The sequence below is a fragment of the Cylas formicarius genome, unplaced genomic scaffold (genome assembly GCF_029955315.1).
Source record: "Cylas formicarius isolate icCylForm1 unplaced genomic scaffold, icCylForm1.1 PGA_scaffold_4__25_contigs__length_36172078, whole genome shotgun sequence".
In the NCBI taxonomy this organism is placed as follows: domain Eukaryota; kingdom Metazoa; phylum Arthropoda; class Insecta; order Coleoptera; family Brentidae; genus Cylas; species Cylas formicarius.
This window is the reverse complement of record NW_026844334.1, coordinates 9481491-9507684: the sequence shown is the minus strand read 5'-3', so window position 1 is coordinate 9507684 and position 26194 is coordinate 9481491. Positions and strand designations below refer to the sequence as shown.

Below are 26194 nucleotides of genomic sequence, written 5' to 3'. Positions count from 1 at the left end.
ATAATTTTTTTTCTCGATTTATTTCAAATAATATTATTTTACATATTATATTTTTACATCATTGTGTGATTTGTATTTTCGTATTTTTAATTCCTATTTCATAGCTTTTATAAGACATTAAAATTTCAAAAAAACATTCATAAAATTATGAATCGCACCTGTAAAACAAAGAACTGAAATTTTGTAGCGAATCAAACCAACACCGACGTTTAACGCAAAGGCGCGCATTTAAAAAGTAAAATCCGCTGAAATAAAATAAAAACAGCTCGTTTGTCGCCAGAAACAACCGATTGCGACAAACAAAATAAACACATTTGAAATTCATAACAAAAATGTATCAACGATTTAACTGATAACTACGATAAAATATTTTTGTTTTAAAACTTGCAACTGTTTAAATAAACTATACGTTACTCGGTTGTTATCAAAGGTCGAGCATTGAAATTGAATTATGTGTTTCATTTACAGTTTAATTGAGAGATTATTTTTCAACACAATTGAAATGAACCTTATCATTATTACATTACAACTTTCTTCAAATTAGCGAAATATTGAAATTGCCCATGCTGTTCTTTGTTTTTTCATCTTCTCCAACGGCGTGAGAAATCTATTTATTAACAAACAAAAACTCTCATCAATGTGTCAGGTACCACAATATTACATCTGCTAAACTGCTAAATATATACTACACGAAAACGAAAAATTCTGACTAAATGAATCTACAATCAGTTTATATGAAATATTTAAGATAGCAGGCATAATCAGGACCAAAGGACATACAAAATACTGCGTGTCATAACCTATGGCTTTACACCAAAGAATAAAAACAACCCCAGATAAACAACAAACTATAGGCGTTGGGCAAAATATACCTAACATTAATAATTAACATCATTAACAAGTTATTGATGAATCGAATTGATGTTTCTTCAATCACCCTGTTGGCTTCTTCAAATCTTTAGTGATGCCAAACGGATAATTGGCGAAACATGAGCAACTTCGATTCATCAACAAAAGATTTTTAAATAATAATAAATATTTATTAATATATTATTTAGCTACAACCTATCAAAAATTCAATATACGTCAAGGCTTGCCAAGAACTCGAACGCGTTTTATTCAATGAAACTGTTCGATGTTGATCAGTTCCTCGGATTTTTTCCACAAGTTTTCGGCGACTGCGCGATTTTTTGCATTGAAATACCTATTGACCGCGTGACACTCGTGAAAAATCTCTCCCGAGTAAGGCTCTATACCCTTCTGAACCCCGCAGTAGATCTGTGTCTGAGCCCCTTCGATTGGAGTCTGAAACCGTATCATAAGCATCCGTTTCTCAGCGACCGGTGTAACCTACGCACCTTTACCAAAAAGTTGAGTGCGAACTCCAGAGGTTTCCTAACCATATCGGGCACGTTTCGGTATATTTGGGTGACTGCAGTACCTGGGTGAACCGAAAACGTGGTTACTCCAGTCCCTTCCAGTTTTCTCGCAAGCTCTGTCGTGAACAATATAATATAGAGTTTGGTGGTGGCGTATTTCACGTACTGGTTCTGCCTGAACTCGTTCATTTTCTCCACGTTCGTGTCACCAAACAGAGCAGCATACGATGACACGTTCACTATCCTGGACGAGCCCGTTTTCTTCAGAAGATCTAGCAACAAAATGGTTAACAGAAACGAGGACAAATAGTTGACTTGCACGGTGATCTCGATTCCGTCTTTGGTGATTTGGTTGGGCACGTAACCGGTAGCTGCGTTATTTACCAGTATATCAAGACGTTTCTCGGTGGCGTTAATGTTTTGGGCTAGAGTTTGTACCGATTGCAGACTACTAAAATCGACGAGCTTGTAATAAACGTCAGGATTGCTCGTTTCTTCTTTTATCCTCTCGCAAGCTTTGCGGGCCTTTTCTTCATTTCTGCAGGCGAGAATCACTTTGGCTCCCCTCTTGGCGAAGTCCAAAGCGGTCTCGTAGCCCAAACCTGCAAATTACTGTTTTTAGTTTTTAAAGTGGAATAATACAGAACAAGTCTTTCTGGGTGTTTGTAGTTCGTGAAACACACATTGAGAATTTCATGTGACATTTTTTACTGTTGTTTATTTAATATTCGCTTTACTTTCTTGCTTGTTTCGTTGAATGTAAGATATTAAAAATTAAAGATCTTACGGCCAGTAACTCAACACGTCTTTTTGCTCGAATGGAGTTAAATCGTTTATAATATTTATAAGTTCTCAAAAATTTGATGGCATCACTGCCATTTTTTGGAATAAATATTAGTATATATTTTTGAAATGAAATCTTTCCAAAATATTTTTATATATTTTGATTCATTTATTTAATCTCTCTTCACAAAAAAAACATTGTATTATGGTAAAAAAACAAGTCAATATTATGATGAAGGTCATTTTGTTGAGTGAGGTATTGACAGTTATTTTGAACTACTAGTCTAAATACCTACATTGTAGTTGAGGATTCTTAAATTAATTTTTATTACCATTAAAATGGATATATTTTATATGATCACAATTGTTGTACTTTTTACTATTTACAATATAATATACTTGCCTATCTCGTTAATTGGTTAACTTCAAACATTTCCAAAAATGTTTTATGTGAAAAGTAGATGTATAGTGCCGATATAAGCAACAGAAACCGTACATAACCTCAATTTCCTAACCCCCCCGCAGCGGGGGCCCCCCGCGCGTGGCGTCCTAGTGTCCCCCCTGTCTACCAGAGTGCGCTCCGCCCCCCACCCAGCTTGTGTAGCGTCCTGTTTTGCCCCGGTTCCGCCCGTCGCTGCTAGATGTCGCCAGCTTGTGTAGCGTCCTGTTTTGCCCCGGTTCCGCCCGTCGCTGCTAGATGTCGCGCGCTCCGACCGTCGTAGGCCCCCCCGGTAGAGGGCGGTGACGGTGCGGCGCGGTGACGCGGTGGATCGGGAGGATAATTAAATAAACTTGAATTTTAATACATTTTATTTTATTTATAAAATTGGTCTGGCGAGGAGTTTCTTCTTCTTTTTATGTCGATTCAGTCGACCATCCCATTGTTCCTGTTCCTTGCGTTGTTCTTCTTCCCGTTCCCGGAGGAAATCTAAATACGAAGTGCACTCCTCGCCGTCCCACTCCGTCGACCACCCACCCGGGTACTCCTGCTGCTCCTTTGTTTCTTTTGATCCACCGGGTTGCTCCTGCTGCTGGTGATGTTCCCTTGTCGTTTCATGTCGTACCGGGAATTCTAACCCCCGGTACTCTTTGTGTGATTTGAATATGTGACGCCCTAAGCGATGCGCCAACATAATATGCGACTTGTCATACGGACAAACCGCGATTTTTTCTAGAACAAAACAAAGTATGATATGTAGCGTTTCCTATAAAACACACATTTTTTTTTTTTAAACAAAACTTCCAAAAAGGGGGGTTATCAAATAATTTTAAAAATTGTTTTTTAAGTTATACGCGCATACCAAAATTCACGTTTCAATTCACTGTCATTTAAATGTACGTGTATTATTGTCAAAAGGGCAAACTGTAATTTTTTAGTACAAAAAATAAACAAAAATATGTATATATTTCGCGTTTTCCCCATAAAACGCACATTTTTGAAACAAAACTTTCAGTAATTTTAAAAATTGTTTATTTTTTAAAAGCCAAAATTCCCTATTCACTGTCATTTAAAAGATATTAAAAACGCTCAATTTAATTCGATTATTATTGTCAAAAAGGCAAACTGCAATTTTTTAGTACAAAAAATAAAACATTTTTGAAACAAATTTAAAAATTGTTTATTTTTTAAAAGCCAAAATTCCCTTTTCCATTCACTGTCATTTAAAAGCTATTAAAAACACTCAATTTAAATCGGTTATTATGCAACGTAAAAAAGATGAGTATCATATTTTAAAAACAGGTAGAAACTAACCAAAAAAGTGATAACCCAAACTGAAACCCACAAGAAAAGACGCGCACTGTATAAAGGTAATTAAAATATAAAACTTACCAGTTGTAGGATCGTAGGGAAATGGACATCGCACTTCTGTATTCATTGCACTGAATATAGTCTATAATACACATGCAACGTATTTATACACATGCACTCCCTTCCATGGTTGAATTAAAAGTCGAAAGGTCTTCTACCCACAAGCACCAACGCCGATTTGAATAGACGCGATGTTGTCGCCAGACAACCGTGCAGGTAGAAGTCTCAAGGTCAACACGCTTTCACACGGGAACGCAACCGCTTCGGACGTTGGACGAACGTATGTTGCCGCAAAAGATCAAGGCCAACTTGCTTTCATTTTTTACAATCTCCGTATGGGATGTGGAATTTCATAACGCGCCGAGTCTAAATGTCGAGTTGTTTTGCTTGTTGAGAATAATAATTAATTGCCCCCTTTATATTTGCTCCGTGGGATTAACGTAATGGGAAAAATTTGTTGCAACGCATGTGGAGGTGTCTTCGTTTGTTAACTTTTAGAAAGTATTCTCGCACCGTATAAATACATCTCATTTTTCTCTGTTTTGTCAGTAGTTGTTTTTGGTATTATTCGTGCAACGTGGAAGCTAACTTAGTGGTTTGGTGTTCGTACAAAAAAGCAGTAAGTACCTTTTTTATTGTCTTATTTTAATTCTTTAACATTTGTTATTATTTTATAAAGGTCTTAAAGATCATCTTAGTACTCTCAACCCGTAACCGCAAATAGAATAGCAGCAATCTTAAGCGTAAGTTTTTTTTATTTTTTTAATTTTGAGATAAAATAATTAATAATAATTTATAGATGGACTTAAGTCAACTGAATCAAACCTGTCTTGCAGAAGGTGATTTTGAGCAGCCGATTGTCAAACTGCATGAATTGCCGATAGGCGTTCCGTTTAAAATTACTAGAGCCAAAATTGTTAATACAAAATTTGGCAATTCCGTGTTGCTGCAATTAGAAAATTCCGTAGTATTTCTTCCTACTCGCGTGACAGAAGCTTTCCGTCCGAGACTAGAACACTTTGCGTCGGGGCAGTACAAACTGGTCTACGAGGGATCCAAAGATATTGGAAAGCCCAACTCTTTAAAGAAATTCAAAATAATTCAAAATTAATCAACATATTATACAGGGTAAGTCTTATTTACTGTTATATATTTAATAAACCACGATGCGCGTAAAGCAGATCATTCATAGAGCGCAAATCTTAATTTTAACCTTACAAAAATTAAAAAAGCATATTTCCGACAAGTTCACTCTTAGAGATAGTGATGTGTGGCTTAGGAGACTAAATAAAAATATTGAATCTTGCAACCAAATCGTTTCTAACGAAAAGGATTTATCTATTGGGTTAAAAAGAAAATTACAAACTACAATTCAACATCTGAAAGCTATTAGAAAAATTATTCTTAATTATCAACATAAGCATTTTGGATTGGGATTACAAAGTAGTAGCCGCGAGACAAACACAAATGAAATGGTTGTATGGGAATCGGTAGCGTCGTGTTTCCAGGGAAGAGTTCAGACTGGTGTCATAATTAATTTACTTCATAAAGATTTAATTCAATTTTTAAACGATTCTCGTCCAATATTTCAACAAAAAATTAGTCAAATTTTAAAGAAATTTTTATTGCTGAAAGTAAATACCACATTTTGCGGTGAATTTATTAAGGCAAAAAATGATGTCCAAGGCGAAGTTGATGTTAAATATCTGAGTACCGGAAATGCTGTAGTTGATTTAGGAACAGAATTGAATGATTGGTTTGTTGAAAATGTGCAAGATAAAATTTTAAATCAAATGTCAGAGTTTCAGGAACGTGATTCCGGGTGGGCTTTAAATAATATTATTTATTTAGAGATTAACATTAATAAATTTGAAATGGGTAACGGGTCATCCTTCGTTGAGTTGCCTAAAGAAATTGCGAATAAAAGGGCTTGTATTAACATTAGAAATGACGATCAAGCGTGTTTTTATTGGTCAGTTGTATGCGGACTCTTTCCAGCACGTTTTCGTCAGTATTTACCCTCTTCATATCCATACTACAAAAGTGTTTTGAAAACTGAAAATTTACAAACACCTATGGAAATGAATAAAATAAGCAAATTTGAAAAAGACAATGATATTTCCATCAATGTTTATATCTTAGAGTTTAATAAAAATGAAAAAACTAGTTTTTTTTCCGTGTTACCTGCACGATTAACAAAAGAAAAACGCGAAAAACATTCAAATTTGTTGTTAATACAAAATAAATATTATCCAAAAGTTAATGATTTTGATCCTGATCCGCAAGATAATGATTATGAAGAAATAAAATATCACTATTGTTACATTAAAAATTTGTCTCGATTAGTTTCCTCACAGCTCAGTAAATATAATCACAAGAAATACATTTGCGATAGGTGTTTGAATTATTTCAATAACGAAACTCGTCTACATGACCACGAAACAATATGTTCCAGTTTCAATGAGTATAAAGTGTCTTTTCCCAAATATGATTACGTTGAATTTCGAAACCATATATATAAACAAAGGACTCCGTTTGTAATTTACGCCGATTTTGAGAGTCAATTGAGAAAAGTAAATTTGAAAATTTCAGATAAAACCTCGAAATACCAAAAGCACGAAGCTTACAGTGCTGCATATTACTTTAAATGTTCTTATGATGATTCAATATCATTTTTCAAAAGTTATCGTGGTCTAGATTGTATTGATTGGTTCGTGGAGGAAATATCTAATTTATCAAAATTTGTTCGTTCAAAATTTAAGGATATTATACCAATGGATAGTGAAATTAGTCTAGATCAAAGGTCGAGTCATTGTCATATTTGTGAAAAACCTTTTTTAAAAGAAGATGTTATTGTTCGTGACCATGATCATTTTACTGGTAAATTTAGAGGTTTTGCCCATCAGGCTTGTAATTTAAATTTTAAAAAAATATTTGTAGTGCCCGTAGTATTCCAGAACCTTTCTGGATACGATAGCCACTTCCTGCTTCCGGTTTTAGCAAAAAAAAGCTATGTATCCATAGTTCCGGTTAATAAGGAAAAATACATCTCTTTTACATATTTCGAACCTGATTATAACATAAAATTTAGATTTATAGATTCGTTTAGATTTTTGGGAGCATCTCTGGATAATTTAGTTTCCAGTATGGATAAAAATGAACTATATATTTTAAGAAAAGAATTTTCCGATCTCGACGAATCAAAATTAAATTTACTGTCGCAAAAAGGTATTTTTTGTTACGATTACATCGACCATATAGACAAATTAAATGAAACAACTTTACCCCCGATTGAAGAATTCTATAATAAATTAAGTGAAAGCAATATTAGTGAAGAAAAATATTCCCACGCACAAAGTGTTTGGCAGTCGTTTGAAATAAAAAATTTAGGCGAGTATTCAGATTTGTATTTAAAAACCGACGTTATTCTTCTGGCAGATATATTCGAAAATTTTCGAAAAACTTGTATGGCAACACACGTTTTGGATCCGGCGTGGTATTTCAGTATGCCCGGGTATACATGGGATTGCATGCTTAGATTCACAAAATGTCGTTTAGAACTTTTGCGCGACATTGACCAAATTATGTTTATCGAGCGGGCTATACGAGGTGGAATTTCGGTGTGTGTTGGTAGATATGCGGAGGCCAACAATAAATATATGCCCAACTACGATTCATCCAGGGATGATTCCTATATCATGTACTTTGACGTCAATAACCTCTATGGCAAGGCCATGTGCGAGCCTCTTCCTTACGGAGGATTCGACTGGATGTCTCATCAAGAGATTGATTCATTTAATGTCATGAACATTCCAGATGAATCTTCCCAAGGATATATCCTAGAGGTAGACCTGGAATACCCGCAGAAATTACATGACACACATAGAGATTTTCCATTTTGTGCCGAACATCGAGTGCCCCCCAATTCAAAGTTACCAAAACTAATGACTACTTTGTATAATAAAGAAAAATACGTCATACACTATCGCAATTTAAAACAGGCTCTCAAAAACGGTCTCGTACTAAAGAAAATTCACAAAATATTAAAATTTAACCAATCTCGTTGGTTGAAATGTTATATCGATCATAATAATAAATTAAGAACCCAAGCAAAGACAAAATTTGGTATAAATTTATACAAATTGTTTAATAATGCCGCTTACGGTAAAACAATGGAAAACATTCGCAAGCATCGTATTGTTAAATTTGTTAAAGCGTGGGATGGTCGCTACGGTGCGAAAAATTTAATTTCTAGTCCTAGATTTCACAGTAGAACCATACTTGATAACAATTTGTTGCTTATAGAATTAAAAAAATCGGAACTTTGCTTTAATAAGCCACTTTATATTGGAATGTCCATATTGGATTTGTCGAAAACGACCATGTACGAGTTTCATTATAATTACATGCTTCCAAATTTGGGTCCCGAAAAATGTAAAATTCAATACATGGATACGGACAGTTTCATTTATAATATCAAATGTTATGACGCATATGAAAGCGTTATTAAGGCCGATTTAACAAAATTTGACACGTCTGATTATCCTAATGACAATCCCTATAATATACCGCAAATCAACAAAAAGGTTTTGGGGTTGATGAAGGATGAGACTAATGGCACCATCATTAGTCATTATGCGGGGTTAAGGTCGAAAATGTATACTTTCAAAATTTTAACGGGTTCGGTAGTTAAAAAGTCAAAGGGTATTCAGTACAATATTGTAAAAAATAAAATTTCATTTGATGACTACGTAGAATGCTTAACAAATTTTAGGGAAAAGTACGCCACTCAACGAACCATTCGCTCATACACTCACAATGTATTTAGCATCGAACAAACAAAAGTTGCCTTGAGTCCTTTAGACGATAAACGTTATCTTTTGCCGAATTCATATGAAACGCTTCCGTGGGGACATTATAAAGTGCCGTAATTATTTTTTAATATATTTTTGTTACAGATTATGGTCAAACAACTTACATTAGAAAGCCTTTGTATTATAACAATTTGCGAAAATATTAGGTGTAGTGCTGATTTTTTGCTTGAGTCACCTTTGCCTTGGAAACTAACGATACTAATATTTAAATATTATTCGAAATATAGATGGAGGTACCTTAAACAATTAGCGCTCCAGTCTGATGGCAATTCTTTATTAAATTTAGAATTCATTCTGTTGAATAAGAGATTTGGATCGTCTTACAGAAATAGCATTTTGGCAACTCCAACCATTGATTTTGACGGAGAATCCGCTTACTGTTTATGGGTCAGTTATTACAGGATAAAATATTCGGAAATTTTAGTTTGTAAATCTTGTCACTTTATATTTCAACTAGTTAAAAAATTTAAAAAGAAAAATTTTAGACTTTTATTGGATCACTATCATTTACAGCTGGATATAAATAATTTGAATGATGTATATCACGATAAACAATTTTGGTGTCAAAGCTGCTTTGAAGAAGTTTTGTTCACTGTAGAAACTGAAGATGAATGTAATTTAATGCTTCACGATGAGAGGAAATATGGAAAAAAGTTACGCTTTTCTGATAGTCCATTGAACTATTAATACTGTGGTTTTATTATAACATATGTAACTGTAGATAAGGCTTTTATGTATTGATTGTATTCCATTGTATTGCAACAAGAATAAACATGTATATATTTAGACGCTATTTTCTTTTTTACCACCACCACAACACCGCATAATAATTACACAGAAGTTTGTAATTGTATAATTTATTTATTATATACATTATTACTATTTTACAATTTCGTTAAATGCTAAATTATTAAATTGTTCTAGTTTTCTTTTGCACTCTTGAGCTTGCATCCGCGCCACTTGCAAGTCTGTATTAAAAAGCGCAATTTGTGTTTCAATTTCGTTGATATTGCACTCTAATCCCGACAACTGAGACGCCAAGTTTCTTTTTAAATTGAATGCCTCACAAATGACACTTTTTTCTCTACCGTCCGTGAACACTTCGAGCCAATCAGCGGATGACGTTGGAGCTGCAAACGCTTCACTTGTGGTAGTTTTCTTCTTCTTCTTGCGGGATACGACCGACGCACTTTGTTTTCGTTTGGTCGCAGATTTTTTGGTTTGTTGCTCTACAGGAACGAAGCTGGACGGGAGCACTTCTGATGAAGGAAATTGCAACTCGAAATTTTCCAATAAATTATACAATTCGTTGGATGTCACAATTTTCTCTTGAGCCATCATATACACGTATTTATGTCAGAACTTCTAAATCGAGACTAAATTTATTTCAAAACGTCTACGTTGTCTACCCACGAATCGTGCGACTTATCCAATCCCAACCAGCGCACGAGAACCATATTGCCTCGTCTGCGCAACACCTTTTCGACGAGATATAAGTCCGGGTTAACTGTCTTCTGCAATTCTTCTTCATAAAATCCGCCCATTATGGGTTTACCCTGCATATCTTGAAGCAAATACGTTACGGGGTTAGTAACCCGTACTTTAACAATTTTAAACAATTCCGTGGTCCAATTCGGTGTATAACCTTTGTTGAAAACGTGCTTGACTTTGCTGATTCTAACGATGTCGCCGACTTTAAGTTTACGAGGACCGAATATTTTTATGCTACTATACGCGGTTTTCAAAATTCTCTTTTCGTTGCTCTTACTCACATCGATGGGTTTCGTACCCGTCGTTCTATGTTTTGTGTTATTGTATTCACCAACGATAGAGGCGAGCACATCGATCCATTTGTACGTCCCGCGTAAAGAAAAATGTCGAAACAATTTCTCTTTGAGGGTACGTATCACCCGTTCGACAATTGAGGCCTTTTTTATGCTATACGTACTATAGTGGTTAATTTTATGCTTATCCACAAGTTTCAGAAACGTGTCGTTGTAAAATTCTTTACCGAGATCCGTTTGCAAGTTTTGAGGGTGCCGTCCGTCCTTGAGAATTTTGGAAAACGCCTTGGCGACTTCGACCCCGGTTTTGGTTTTCAACGGGCGACACCATACATATTTTGAGAAACAGTCTATCACAACCAGCACGAATTTAAAATTTCTGTTTTGTTTGCTGTAGCGATCTAATTGGGCCAGATCCGCTTGCCACAGGTCATCCATCCCTCGTATTATAGTCCGGCGGCGAGCATAATTTCTGCGTGCCGGCTTGTGCAGTTCTCGAACCAGTTGTACCTTCTCTTTATTCATAATGTGTGTTCGGTTGCGATGGAGGATTTAAAACCCTTTGTTTCAATACCTTCATTATATTCTCATTTTCGTTCGTAAGTCGCTCCATTTTGGTTACAATATCACGAAATTGCTGTGACAAAACGGCGACTTTTGTCATGTGCTTTTCCAAATCTTTCTTTGCGCTCATTTCGCTTAGCTTTTGGTGGAAAACTTCGCGAAACTGCATATTTTCATTTTCGAGTGTAGTGCTACTCATTTTCAGTTGTTCTTCAAGACGCGAGAATTTAGTTTTGTCTTCAATTTGTAATCTTTTCGTGTACGCTTCGAGTTTCTGTCCAATAATCTTTCTCAATGCAATTTTTAATAAATTACTTGTCTCATCCACATATTTTTTGTTAGCCACGTCACCGTCATCGCTAGGCGTTTGGACATTGCAAATTTTTAAATTGTTCATATTGACGTTTCCGTCTGGCATATAGTCGAGGGCGCTTCTAATCACAGTATTAGTGAAGGGTCGTCGCAGCGCGCTAGAACGTCCAAACTTGTCCAGACTCATCGTTAAACTAACGTATAAAACCTGATTCTTTTAGCTCTTCAACGATTGAAACTATTTCGTTATCATGAGACGTGTTGCCTGCGTGTTTCGACGCGATTAGTAATTTCAGACGCTCTACGAGTTCATTGACGTCGTCCCAGTATACATATTCAGTAGGAGCGTCATTATAACGCATATTATAACCTTGACCGCTGTACGAGTACGAACGCGACTGAGATTTTATTAAGGGTCGGATGACCTTGGTATATTTTGGTACAGTCGATGCGCCTTTCAAACGTCCGATCGCGTCCCTGTGCACCTGGGTAGCCTCCATTATTTTTTTATATTGTGCCAAATCGTCTTTTGTGTATGCTATGGGATCTTTCAAAAACACCAAATTATACAAGCCGCGGGTACCGGAATATCTCTCGCCGTCTACAATAATATCGCCAGATCCTTGATGAAAATCCAGCGATTTATTGCCGAGAAACCATTTGGATGATATTTTGTCGTAAACGGGTCCGTAAACAATATCGGTGTCGGGCGATTTTACCCATAAATTTTGAATATATGAATGGGAAATTTCTGGATATTGTTCCAGGTATGATTGAAGGGATGCGTTGGCCACGCTCGATGTGTCAAACACATCATCTTCCTCCTCATCGATATTTTGCATCTCAACGCTCTTATTGGGATCCGGCGTTTCCTGAATTTCTTCCATAGGCAAAAATGATACGTTAACCTTATTTTTTGTTTCTTCGTTCGGTTCCTTTTTGTGTTCCCGCTTGACACCTCGACGTTCAGTTTTTATTTCTGCCGGTGACGGTGATAGCTTTATTTTTGCTATACGTTCTAGCGGCTCGCTGACGGGTTTGAAAAGCTTCCGAATTGACGCATCCTCTTCGCTCTTACCCAATTTTAATGTTAAATACTTCTTTCGAATAGATCTAGACAACTCGTTTACTTTTTTTTTTAGCGCCGCGTCGGCGATGTCGGCGGACGTCGCCTTCATGACTGTTTCTATCGACAATTAAATATCGACTTTTATATATTTGTCGAAACCCTTGCGGTAGCATCCGTTTTTTACGTCGAAATCTTTGACAATTATCAAACAGCCGTACTTTTCTTTCCAGCACTCGGAACAAATTTGTTTAAACATGTCGTATGAAACGTCGGGTGAGACATGTTCATCATAAACGTGACGTAAATTCATGTCATCCTGTTTAAACAACGCGACAATATTGCAATTGTCACGTATCAATTGCTTGGGTACCTTGGAGTATGTCTGACAGAGATAAATAGCGTCGATGGCCTTGTGTCGGCACATCGAAAAATACTCGCGAATTTTATCTTGCTTGTCGCACGCCACGTCGTCGAAAATAAACAGAGAATTCTCTTTCGCGTCGCTGGGGTCGATTATCGAGTCTCTTTCACTGTAGGGATAATATCCAACTCCTTTGACATTGCTCAATACGCGAGATAACAGTTGATATTTTGGTTGATACAACGACTTTGAGTAGACGTAAACATTTTCGAAACTTGCCCCGTTGGGGTTAAAGAGTAGCGCTAACATGGTGTTGGTTTTGCCGCAACCGCTAGGTCCGCAAAACACCGCCCTAAATGAATTGGGTAGCAGTTGACCGTGTTTGCTTTTGTTAAAGAAACCATCTCCGCAAACCAAATCTAAATTATCGATGGGGAGCTTGAGTTTCTGCTGCACCACCCGCATGACTACAATGTTTATTCGAGACACCTCGTATATATATATACGACACAAGCAATTTCCTTTAATTAGTATGTTATGCTTCGCGTCCGGAAGTGGTCTCGTTAACACGCTTATTAACAAGTTACCTTTTGAAGTACACATTCCGGGTTACCAGTTTTGCGGTCCCGGTACAAAATTGGAAAAACGCTTGAACCGAGGCGATAGCGGGGTGAATCCTTTGGACGCTGCGTGTAAGGTACACGACATTGCCTATTGGCAAAACAAATCGTTAGACGAACGTCATAAAGCGGATAAAGAATTGGAAACGCGTGCGTGGCAGCGAGTAAAATCTAAAGACGCAAAGTTTGGTGAAAAAGCTGCCGCATTCTTTGTCACCGCGACTATGAAAACTAAACGTAAGCTCGGTATGGGTCAACAACGGCGTCCCTCTGTTTCGTTTCGACAGGGTGTCGTGAAAAAGGTTCGCAATGCATTAAAGAAGAAACAATTGTTTCATATCGATAACCCTAAAATGCTTAGAAGATCGGCACTGGAAGCGCTTCGAGCTGGCAGAGCCGCTGTAAGAAAAGCGGGAGGACGTAAAAAAATTAGGGTACCTAGAATTATACCGTTCGAATCAAAATCGGGCGGTATTTTACCACTTTTACCGTTATTAGGAGCGCTAGGGGCTTTAGGTTCGCTCTCGGGCGGAGCCGCTGCTATCGCTAAAACTGTCATCGATGCGAAAAACGCACGAAAGAAACTCGAAGAGGCCAACCGCCATAACCGAGCTATGGAAGAGATTGGAAAAAAGGGATCGGGTCTATTCTTGAAAAAGAGTCCGCGCGGCGGATTCGGTCTTTATCTGAAGAAACAAAAAAACTCCCAATAAAGCTACCCAGAAGGGCTCTATACGACGTCGATTTAATATCTCTGGCGCGCAAATTAAAAATTCCTCACTTCAGGGGTGTTTTTATGCGAGATAGTTTACCCCGTCGAATCAGATCGCAAGAATGCGGAATCGTAAATTTGGATGTTCGTCGAAATAGAGGAACCCACTGGGTAGCATACAAAAAGAGGAAGGGAAACGATGTTGAGTATTTTGACAGTTTCGGTAACCTTAAACCACCCGCGGAACTTGTTAAATATTTCGGCAACAGCGTCAATATCTACTATAATCACGATAGATATCAAAAGTTTACGCAATACAATTGCGGTCATTTGTGTTTGCAATTTCTCTATAAAAAGGACTGAAATCGCGGATCTATAAGCAGTCAACATGTCGATCATATTTACGTTAAAAGGGCACACGTCGACATTATCCATCGACTTTGTCAATCCGCTGCAGTTGGATGAAGATGTAGAGTACGGTTTAGCGCTGATTGGATTCCACTCTTACAACAACATTCCCAACATAGATAAGGGTTCGAATAAATTTTACTACTTCGATGGTAACAATAAAGAAAACGTAATTGAAATTCCGACCGGGTCCTATGAAATTAGCGACATTGAAACCTACATTAACGAACATCTGCCAAAAAATAAGGAAGAGAAGAATACGATCCCAAAGTTAATAGAGGAGATATCAATCAAACCCAACAATAATACGATAAAGTGTGAAATCTACAGCCCCGTATACGGGGTAAACTTTAAACAACACTCGGACAGTATCGGAAAATTATTGGGGTTTTCACAGAAAATTTTGGAGCCCAATATTATGCATTCCTCAGATTTACCCGTGGATATAATAAAAGTGCGAACGATACATGTAGATAGTAACATAACGTCTGGAGCGTTCTACAACGACAGACCTTCGCACACAATTTACGAGTTTGCCTTGTCCGTCGATCCGGGGTACGCCATCGACGAAACTCCTAAATATCTAACGTACTTGCCAGTAAACAAACGACAAATCTACAACATTACCCTACAGGTTCTGGATCAAAATTTTGAGTTGGTTAATTTCCGAGGTGAAGAAATCATCATTAGATTGGAACTTAAAAAATTAACGTAATGTTGATTTTCAACTCAATCGGAGACGCTGGTGAATATAAAAAAGCGAACATCCAAACGGTAGGGTTAGTAACAAAACCGAGGCGTATCCGTAAAGGTCGTCTTACATTGAGCAACAAACAATTTCTCCGATCACTGGGCTACGATGTTATCGAATCAAATATTCGACATACACAGAAAGCCAAAATTTGATGAATCTATCCAGCGCGTGGAGACCCGCACCTATCATCCCTTTGTGAAATCTTTTTTGAACAACGACACCATTGAGATCACGATCAATCAAGGAGATGCCTGGCTGCTTATGTACGACGCTGCTATTTGCATTAAGGGATCGCTGAAACGTCTCACGGGAACCGACCAAGTGCAATTTGTAAACAATGCAGGAGCATTTTTTTTTGAAACTATATCGTACGAGCTGAATGGGAAAGAAGTGGATAGCGTGCGTGATCCGGGTATAGTTAGTACGATTAGAGGTTATCTATGTTACTCGAAAGATGACTCATCGCATCTAGATATTTCCGGCTGGAATTTCCCTGAAAATGCGATTCACGATACAGAAAATGGCCATTTTAGCATGCGAATCCCGTTACGACACTTTTTAAACATATTTAATGATTATAATATGATAACTTGTGGAAAACAAACCATAAGATTGGTAAGAGCCAGACATGACAAAAATTGTATGATAATTAAACCAATGGGCGGTGTTGCGGCCAGTGCAATTAAAACAACGGCGGAATTAAAAATTGATAGTGTCGATCTTAGGGTCAAGCACATATTTCCAAACGACGAAATCAAATTGGCTCTGCTGAAATCGATTAGATTAGATCAACCCATATTGATACCCTATAGACGATGGGAACTTCATGAATATCCTGCCCTAACCGCGGGCTCTACCAAAGAAATTTGGTCTGTCAAGACGTGCGCGGCTATCGAAAGCCCCCGATACGTAATAGTCGCTTTTCAAACAAATCGCAAAGACAACGAAGCGAAAAATGCGACGCTTTTCGATCACGTCGACGTAACGGATATAAGATTAACACTAAACGGAGAATATTACCCTCACGAACGTTTACGATTAGATTTTGAAAAGAATGACTTCGTGGAAGCGCATCACAATTACACGGATTTCTACCCCAGTTATAAGGGATGTGAGGAAAAAACTGCGTTGCTTGACTATATGACTTTCAAAAACTGCGCGATTTTCGTCATCGACTGTTCTCGAAGAAACGACAGTGTAAAATCCAGCACTGTCGACGTAAAGTTAGACATCGAAGCAAAAAAGGGATTTCCCGCGAATACACGTGCCTATTGCATCATCATTCACGATTGTATCGTGGAACAACTACCGCTCAGCGAGATTGTTCGAAATCTAACATAAATACCGCCGGAGGAACCTAATCTTAACCAGTCATATTAAAAATGCGCATCGTTGCGGTAGATATTCAAGGCTTCCAGTTAGAAGATGGATTTGTCGTTAAAGAAATGGCTGTCTACAATGGATGTCAAATTAGTCATTACGTTTTGAAACCGCCGCGTGAATATTGCACGTTGACCGGTGCAGAAAAAAGAACGGTACGCTGGCTCGAACAATATCATCACGGTCTCAAATACAGTTCTGGTTTTGTTCAATATTCCGACATTGATACGTTGATCGGACTACTGATAGAAAATGCTGACTTGATATACGTGAGAGGAAGATCAAAAATGGAATTTTTAATGTCGAAAATGGATCGGGAAGGTGTCGCATGCAGAGTCATTAACGTGGAGAAATTCGACGATGATAATTGGTTGAATCCTCCGAAATTTCAACCGGATCACGCCCATTGCATGTTTCACTCCGGAGGAAGACTGCGCATGTGCGCGTTGAGAAATTCTGCCCTTTTATATAATTGGTTGTATTCAAGGATCCCTGTATGAAATAAAACTTTTTTTATTTAAATAAGACTTTTTATTTCAATCCAAAAAAATTAATAATACATTTACACGTAAAAATAAAGCACGCTAATGCTATGATATGAATACAAACTGCGAAACTGTAATCTATTGAAGTATAATTCTTTTTTCGTTCCATTTCTCGAGTAATATTCTGCGTCATCTCACGCAAAATAGCGACTAAAAGCGTTTGGTTCATCACTTCTCTTTGTTATTTTACCTATAAAAGATTAGCTAGGAACCGAATACATTTTAGTATTTTACTGACCTTGAACGAGATGAGAGTCTTGTTGCTATGCTACGCTGTCTTTACTACCTGTTCGGACGTGTCGACGATAGTCGCCGCGCTGCCCGAGGAAGGTGTGATTGAATATTTACAAAAATTCGGATTCCTTTCACCTAACGACAACGAATCTTTAACGCAGATCAATGCGTCGAGTTTGCAACGTGCCCTAATGGATTTTCAGGATTTCTATAATTTACCGGTGGATGGTACTCTTAATAACGAAACCGTCGAACTAATAAATAAACCCCGATGTGGTGTAATAGAAAATGCCTTCACGACTGTTTCGCGATGGCAGAAAACGGATTTAAATTGGTATATTCAAGTACCGCCCAGTCACTATCAAGAGTTAAAAGTGCTGGCAACCGAGGTTTTTAAAATATGGAGTGATGAATCAAATTTAAATTTTTTCTTAAATTACTCAGAGCCGGATATAATGATTTTGATGTCTGACAAATATACTACCCACAGACAAAGCATAAGATGTAAAGGGAACGAATCCTGCCCTTTTGCTTTTGACGGAAGGGGTAACATATTAGGACATGCATTTTTTCCAAATCAACAACAAGAGTGCGTGGAAGTTCATTTGGATAAATCCGAAGATTGGTACTACGGTTTAGAAGTGCCTGCGCCCGGAGGAAAAACGAGCTTGTTTACTGTGTTGTTCCACGAAATTGGACATACGTTGGGTTTGGCGCACAGTAACGATCGCAATGCCATTATGTACCCTTGGTATAGCTTAAATTCTAAGACATTGTCATACGACGATGTTGCAGGTCTTCAACGTTTATATGGTAAAAAAACCACAACCACCGCCCGCGTAACAACTCCGACCACAACAACATCAACTACCACTACTACCACAACTACGAAACCTCCGATAGGGAAAAACGAAACAAAAGTACCAGATTTGTGTCACGTAAATCCATCCATATTTTTGGTTACGTCTAACCATCATATGTATCTATTTTACGACAAATGGGTTTGGATAATAAGATTAGGTGATAAAGTCTACATGGAACCTAAAATGATATCAGATTATGTCCCTATTTACGCTCCTATTTCGCATATCTACCAGAGACCCAACGGACAACTTTTGGTAGTCACCGGTGATTCGTTTTATTTACTTCACTTCCCGAGTTTCACGGTAGTGGGCGACCGACAAAGCGTCCAGCGACTGGGTGTGCCTGCGGGTAAAACAGTGAACGCTATTTTTAATACGTATGGCGGTCGAACGTATATATTTTACGGTAAACGCTACTATGCAGAAATAGACGAGTGTTCTTTGAGTGCGAGTGAACACGGTTTTACTACGGAACTGTTTCCGGGTCTGCCCGACGATTTGTCGGGCGCGTTTCGATACACCAACGGACATTTGTATTTTTTCAAAGAGAAAACGTATTACGAATACAACGAATTTTTGAATAAATTAACGAGAGTCGGTGAAATAGACTTGAGTCTTGTCGCAATTAATTGTCCCACAGAGAGTGTCTTTAAACAAATTAGAGATTTGTTAAGAAAGTTATCGATCTTTCACAACAATGAATAAGAAGTTAGTTTTCTTCGACGATTTTAGAAGCTTGGATACCGATCAACTTGAATTGATTCCTGTGCAACATTTTTTGGAGCATGTGAGACCGCACGATTTGTTAAATATGTGGCATAAGTTACCAGTACGACATCGCAACAATTTTGAATTGCAAACTCATTTGCCCTGCTTTGTTCACTATAACAGACCGGACAGCAAAATGCATATCGACGGCCCGGCACCTCCCCAGAATAAATGTCATTATTGTTTGAGTGTTATAAAAGCAGTTACCGAGATATAGCATAGATTCATTCGGGCTAGAAACATGGTTTTGTTAAGTGCTCACTTTGTTTTGTTGTCGGCTGTGGTACAAAACGTTTTCTATATACATAAACCTAAGGATGTGATTGAAGCGTTCGTTTGTTTCAAAAATCGGTGCATTTGGCCCGATACGTGGACGCGTATGCAACTCGCTCAGGTCAACGGAATCGACAAGCTACAAACTTTTAGCGTGTCATTGTCGAATAACACTACCGCAGATAAGCCGTATTTAAATTACAAGGTACGTTTCGTTTTCGCGAACCGGAGCTACGAAGACCACGGCGAATGGCAAACGATCGCTATCAAGAATTCCAATAACACCAGCGGCGGCGTTAACGACAATTGCGGTAACGAATACAACATCTCGGCAGATCGAAAAACTATTTTAATCCCGCTATATGTAACTACGTGCGCTTGTTTGCTTCTTTTGGCAAAATGCTTATTCAAATTGACTAAATGTAAATATCTCTCTTAATTACACCGATAGTGGGGGGTTGTTGATATATAAGTACATTTGAATTTGATACCGAAGTCAGTCTGTTTGTCGCAATGTGTAACAAAGTGGTCACTATCGATGAAAACACGATTTTCGAAATAAAGAATTCAGGTGTCCGTTTCATCTTCAAGAACAAGCACATAGATTTTCAAGTCCAGGATTTTTGGGATTTTTTGTTCTTTCTGGAGGACGAGGTGGGAGAAATCATGTTCTGGAACGACATAACAGTCTACATCGGGAGCAGTATCGAGGTGACCTATTCGAACGAAGAAGAGAGCTGTGAGTTGATACTGAAACAGGATCATGGCGACGAAATTATCCTCGACCGCGATGAAGTAGAAAATCTCATGGACCAGAAACACCGCTTGTACGAAGCATTACGTTGTCTACATATGAGCTAATAAATATTTACTATTGTATCTATAGTTTTTCTTTTATTAAACCGTGATTATTGAGACACTCTGTATAAGTCACTCGACTTGTTTACCGACGACCCGATCACCCGCGTCACCGCGCCACACCGTCTCCGCGCCGCACCGTCACCGCCCTCTACCGGGGGGGCCTACGACGGTCGGAGCGCGCGACATCTAGCAGCGACGGGCGGAACCGGGGCAAAACAGGACGCTACACAAGCGCGCGACATCTAGCAGCGACGGGCGGAACCGGGGCAAAACAGGACGCTACACAAGCTGGGTGGGGGGCGGAGCGCACTCTGGTAGACAGGGGGGACACTAGGACGCCACGCGCGGGGGGCCCCCGCTGCGGGGGGGTTAGGAAATTGAGGTTATGTACGGTTTCTGTTGCTTATATCGGCACTATACATCTACTGTGAAATACAGGTACAGAGATTTTAAAAATGCGTTATGTATTTTTTCGATCCAGTCAATACAATTCAGCGCTGAAATTTTCCAAACATTATTGGTCGAAGTGTGGTCTGACTAACCTAATAATAAAACTTTGTGAATTTCTTACTAAGAAGTCTGGACTGGAAATATTTACCCTTACTGTTTACCTCGCTGTTGTTAATTACATGCTGAAAAGTGATCACATTTTGCCTTAAAGTATATGTTATTAATTTACATTCTGTTTTGCGCTACCCAACCCACAGCCCTGTCCAAATCAGCCTGCAATTAGTTATAGTCCTACAATGAGATACAATAGTGCGCACACAAGATAAACAACAGAGGTCCCAAATTGCTTCTTTGGGGTACTCCAGATGTTGCATCCGAATTCCCCTTTCCTATTTTTACTTTCTGAAGCCTCATCCTCAAGTAAGGCCTCATAAACTGATATGCAATCTTAGAATAACCAAAATTGATTAACTTTTGTAAAAGAATTTGATGGTCACCTTATCAATATATATGACATGTAGTTGCTTCTAATATATCATGTGAAGTGAACTTCATGAGAGAACGATGTTGTCACTATTTGTATTTAAATTTTAAAATTTAAGGTATAAACGGTACTAGCCTGTATTTGCTCCGGTGACGAGGGCCGTTTTGCCTACGAGACAGGTTTGGCTGAGGCACCAAGCGCTCGTCAGTTTCAAGTAAAACTTGAAAACGACCAGAAACCACGCGATGAACGCCCCAGAGTAAAACATAACACTCAGCAGCGCCATTCAGCGAACGCAATGTTTACGACCACAAATTACCATTCGCACTACAATGGTCGGGCGACGCGGTGCGGCCAGTAGAAACGATTGAAAAAAAAACTGTAATCGTTAAGAATAACCTGGATGTAGAAGTAATTATTGACGAGGTAAATGACAATGTTTCATTGTTGACGAAAATTTATGCTGTTGTTTTGACGGCCGATGATTTTTTCCAAGTCTACCAGCGTTTTTAGCGTTTCGGGGAAATTCGTTATCATTATTATATGTTGCCCTTACGTGACGCAACCTTGTTTGAATTAATTTCGTGACCTCCAACCGTTGTATTTTTAGTAGGCATTTTCCGCCAGTTTGATGTAAACAGCCACAGAAGAGTGGGAGATGAGGAATAGTGAAAATGAAAAAGCAGCTAGACGAAAATATTTATAAAACGCTATTGAGATAGTCCACCGAGGAAGAAAACGTTTGTGGGGTTTATGCTTTTTCTAGTGGATAACCAGATGGTTTTGTCTATCTACCGCAATTGATAAGGTACTTAGTAGAATGTATTCACTCTAAGTTGATAGAATTTACATATGGGCTGTCCTCTGCTATTGTTTTAGACCTTTATTACTCACATCGCTACCACTCGCATGTGAAAAGATTCACTAACTACGATTACAGCGAGGGATTGGCAGCCCTGTAGCGCAAGCAATCGACCAACACGGTTAGTTAGTGAAACCCAGTAAAGAACTGGATCGACTTCTTAATAATCGGGGAGTGTTTATAGTATATATTGTATAGCTCCAAATGACCATTGGGCACAGAACCGGGATTTTTTTGTTACGTCAATTGTTTTGCTTTAAACATTATGTTGCAATTGTTGACAACTTTTTGTTGTGATGCCGAGTACTTAACGAGGTACTTAATTTGTCGACATTTTCTAACAAGGTTATAAACAAAATTGCAAAATGTTTCGGTAATTACCTGCTATACGTAATTAATTGTTTTATGATCGCCTTGATCGCCTTCGCTTACGTAGGGACAGACACTGTTGTTGTAGTATTGTTTCCAAATTGGAGACATAGGCAATTATTATTAATTGATAAGTATCCCATTCTGCTTGCAAGCGTTCTTCTAGATAACTAAATAACAAGAATAATCTTGATTTCAATTTTAATATATACGATGAGTTGCGGAGAACGTAACTCAAAAGGACTCTTGAGCTGATTTATACACCAATATATTTTTTGTTTGTATACATTTCAGGCTTTCGGTAGCTCCAAACCTAAAAAAAGAAAAGAAATCTGACATTTTCAGAGACATTTTGAACTACTAAGTCAAAAGATACGCAATAGTAAGGTCAGCAATTAAAAATCTTAGATTTTTTGAAAAGTTATTCCATTAAAACTACTGTATAACTAAGCCAAGTCATACTCAAACGAACGCTTGAAACTGGCAGTTCTATAATGTGGAACAGAAACTCCATAAAAATTACGAAATTTAGAGTGTCTACATCAGTCCTGAAAGTTATTTTTTCTACTCCCGTCTGTAAAATATCTAATTATCCACCGACCTAGCGTGTGGCAAGCGTCACTTTACCACGTAAATTTCGTGGCCCACGAATCCGAGCCACTTCGGACATTTCCGGGATTTTACCGCACGGATTTGGAAGCAATGGGATGTTTTCGGAGATATTTCCAACGCTCTGAATTTTGACGTTTGTCAATTCTGACAGTCGTGTCGTGTTGTTTCACGAAAATGTACCCAAAAACTAACGGTCGCAGAAAAAGAATAGTATGCAACACGTTTGGTAAACTTTTTAACTCACTAATATACTATTTTCTACTACTGTAAAATACCTCTCATGAAATATATCTCTCCAAAATATATCTGGAATTATATGCATGTCTGAATGCAGATTGAAAGATATAATGGCAAGTGGAAATGTTTTCACTTTTTGATAAAGGAATTAGAGAATATCAGTGTAGTACAAGACTAATTGCATACTGCAAATTAAACAGGGTGACATTACATACACTCTATAGCATTGCTCGTTTTGCTTATATTACATTTGATGACGACAATGGTTATACCGATACCAATATCTGAGTGTCTGACCGCTTGGGTGTACTATCGGTCACAATTTATTGAGGTCAGACTAAGGTGTGACAAATGTAACAGATACATTGTCCCAATCGGAAAATTGTTGTATCGACAATGTACTCAACATATCATTAGGCGTGTAAAACCACGCCATTTAACTATGTGAACTAATTCCGTCGTAGAAAACATTAAAATTGGACCTGAAATTGGCCGTTTCATTTCGTTAAAGCAGTCATGACGTAACGAACTACAACCGTTTCTAATAATGTTTTTAGAATTTTGTTTTTGTAACAATTTAAACTGTCGGAGGTAAAAAAGTTTTGCAAATTTTCATACTTGTATACTATGCATAATGTAGAAACCCTACATTTTTTGTAGGGTTAGTGAAATATAAAAAATAGGTAAGAGGAGAAAAAAATGAAAAAGTAAGATTTAAATTTAAATCTTTGGTATAGTGATTTGATAAACTTCAAGGTATTTAGATTTGGTTGTATATTGTTTTCTTTCTTATTTGTCTTTAAAGTGATTAGTTTTGGCTTGAATTGAAAACTAATTATTACAATTAAGATTTCTATCTAAAATACCATTATTTGCTAAGTAAAAATGTATTCTATTCTACTTATTAAACAACGGCAAAGCGCTCGTCGATTACTCGCCGCAATGTAACAAAGAAAAAGGCAATTTTTCATCGTTGATTAAATTTGTTATGACTGCGACGTGAAGACCACTCAAGCCCGCGTAGGTCGAGGCATAAAACGACAGATTGGATTACGGGAGTTGCAACAGCAGAGGTATAAACATAGATAACATTTTTGATATAAAATTACCGAAGACAAAATAACATCGGTATCGAATGATACTGAAACCGACTGCGCAGAGTGCGTTCACCTTTCGAATGTAAATTAAACAGTATTTGATACGACTTGACTGTTAAAAATCTAACCATGAATGAATGGAAGCTTTGTACCAATGGAACGGTGTTGGTACGGGAGCTTCTGATACGAAGGTTTTTTTCGTCTGATCGACGTTTGCCGCGACTGATAAGATAAAGCGGGAAAACCCTTTTAATATTATAACTAGCGCACCTTGAGTTTGATGTATCGACGTAGCTAGCAAGGTGAGGAGAGGCTGAATTTTGTCGGAAATTAAAGCTATTTAGTCAAATAGTTATTTATTTCCCAACTATGAGAAAAAACGTTAATGCGCAAGTGGAGCACAGTTAATCAATTATCATCAATGCGAAGCCAAGCAATTTTTAAACGTGATTTTCTTCCCGAAAGTGTCTGTGTGACTAGCGGTACAGTAAGCTTTTATTTCTATTGATTATATCGAAATTTTCATCATTCAAAATCAGATAAAATGTGTCGTCTCAATATAAAACAAATAGGTTACTGTTTACTAGTCCACAATTCTACATTCATGTGTGAATTTAGTTTAATGAAGGTGTTTTATAAACCCTGCTGTATCTGAAAGTGGATGAAAAATGGAAAAATGGCTTACAGATATACAGAGATAAAATTTTTCTACGAACTTGTTGAATGATTTGGCATTAATCTCTAAAGAAACAGCCTCGTCTTTTTCACTATTTTTTAGAAGATGGTAATTCCGTCAACACCGACAAAGTATAATTATTTTCTAAATTCTACCCAAAAAATATAGAGCTGATTAAAATTGAGCGCAAATTCATCATTTCATTTCCCCTTTCTTTTAGGTAATTTAACAAATGAAAAAGTTTAAAAAATTAGAGTGGTTTATATTTTTTAATATATACATTACATCACACTTCAACAAGCACTGCAGGTTTTCATCATATTTCTACAATTTATATTTTACTATAGGTACTTATAAGTCATTCCATAATTTATAATCACAAAGAAAAAAAAGAAAAAATAAATAAATTATCATAATGAGAACTCGGTGAAACGAACTCTTACTCTGACGTTTTATTACTCCACCCAAGGGAATTTCATTCCGATCATTTTTCTACACTATTCGCCTCAGGGTCATTCGTTGGTACGTCATTCCCCAAAACAGCCCATTCAAGAGGCTGATCTCTGCTTTCACTGTGTCATTGGGACCTTGTACCACATTCGCGAAATTCTTTTCGATATCGCGCCCGCTTTTGAACTGGAATCTTCGACGCGATGGCAAAAAATGATCACTTAAGAATGAAAAAAACGCGACGAATAATAAAAGGCTTCTTCTGCGGTCGTGTTTTGTTAAGCGTGTCAAGACTCTCGAGAGTTCGAGTTAAAAACGGCCGAAAGGAAAGCTAAAAAGGTATTTATTTACCCAAGTAATGGTATTTACTAATTAGCCTTTAAGTTGGCCGGTCTAGAATTACGGTTGTGTGAATGAGAGGCTGCACAATGGGAATCTGATATCCGAACCCCTGCGATTGGTTTGGTCGTGTGTAAAGGATCGCCGTGCGTTGTGTTTGTTTTGTTGAAATTTGCGGTTTTTAACCCGATTTGAGACAATTCTTTTTAAATTTTCAAACAACTTTTCCAATTTAAAGATATAGAAAATGTAGAATATAAACAT

General features: G+C 37.6%; 3 protein-coding genes and 1 long non-coding RNA gene across 7 annotated transcripts; 2 read left to right on the top strand and 2 right to left on the bottom strand.

Annotated features, from left to right (window-relative positions):
• Window positions 1-17: 17 nt before the first annotated feature.
• Window positions 18-21721, bottom strand: LOC132700954 (retinol dehydrogenase 11-like). The gene is made up of 3 exons (XM_060668553.1): window positions 21424-21721; window positions 1359-1981; window positions 18-1305 (listed from the first exon to the last, which is right to left on the bottom strand). Exons 1-3 carry the CDS (start codon window positions 21572-21574, stop codon window positions 1120-1122), a joined length of 960 nt encoding a protein of 319 aa, XP_060524536.1. The 5' UTR covers window positions 21575-21721; the 3' UTR covers window positions 18-1119.
• LOC132701297 (uncharacterized) lies at window positions 2704-4209 on the bottom strand. The gene is made up of 2 exons (XM_060669096.1): window positions 3994-4209; window positions 2704-3333 (listed from the first exon to the last, which is right to left on the bottom strand). The coding sequence occupies exons 1-2, from the start codon at window positions 4037-4039 to the stop codon at window positions 2981-2983; spliced, it is 399 nt and encodes a 132-aa protein (XP_060525079.1). The 5' UTR covers window positions 4040-4209; the 3' UTR covers window positions 2704-2980.
• LOC132701296 (uncharacterized) lies at window positions 4203-9644 on the top strand. Of its 4 annotated transcripts, XR_009618755.1 has the most exons (4): window positions 4203-4591; window positions 4652-4715; window positions 4772-5100; window positions 8931-9644. XR_009618755.1 is itself a non-coding variant. In XM_060669095.1 (3 exons), exon 3 carries the CDS (start codon window positions 5139-5141, stop codon window positions 8901-8903), a length of 3765 nt encoding a protein of 1254 aa, XP_060525078.1. In that variant the 5' UTR covers window positions 4203-4591; window positions 4652-4715; window positions 4809-5138; the 3' UTR covers window positions 8904-9644. The 4 variants fall into 4 exon arrangements, 3 of the variants coding, with proteins under 3 accessions (XP_060525078.1, XP_060525076.1, XP_060525077.1); XM_060669095.1 differs by having other exon boundaries at window positions 4809-9644; XM_060669093.1 differs by having other exon boundaries at window positions 4772-9644.
• Window positions 21609-25438, top strand: LOC132700955 (uncharacterized). The gene is made up of 3 exons (XR_009618701.1): window positions 21609-21714; window positions 21899-22096; window positions 22168-25438. It is a non-coding gene; the product is annotated as an uncharacterized LOC132700955 (long non-coding RNA).
• The last annotated feature ends 756 nt before the right edge of the window (window positions 25439-26194 follow it).

Coding starts and splice junctions, on each gene's coding strand:
- LOC132701297 (XM_060669096.1), bottom strand. CDS start 4,039: ATGAATACAGAAGTGCGATGTCCATTTCCCTACGATCCTACAACTG. Junction 3,334..3,993: donor TCCCTACGATCCTACAACTG/GTAAGTTTTATA, acceptor GTTTTGTTCTAG/AAAAAATCGCGGTTTGTCCG.
- LOC132701296 (XM_060669095.1), top strand. CDS start 5,139: ATGCGCGTAAAGCAGATCATTCATAGAGCGCAAATCTTAATTTTAACC.
- LOC132700954 (XM_060668553.1), bottom strand. CDS start 21,574: ATGGCGCTGCTGAGTGTTATGTTTTACTCTGGGGCGTTCATCGCGTGG. Junction 1,982..21,423: donor CGTCACCGGAGCAAATACAG/GCTAGTACCGTT, acceptor AGTAATTTGCAG/GTTTGGGCTACGAGACCGCT. Junction 1,306..1,358: donor CACTCAACTTTTTGGTAAAG/GTGCGTAGGTTA, acceptor ATACGGTTTCAG/ACTCCAATCGAAGGGGCTCA.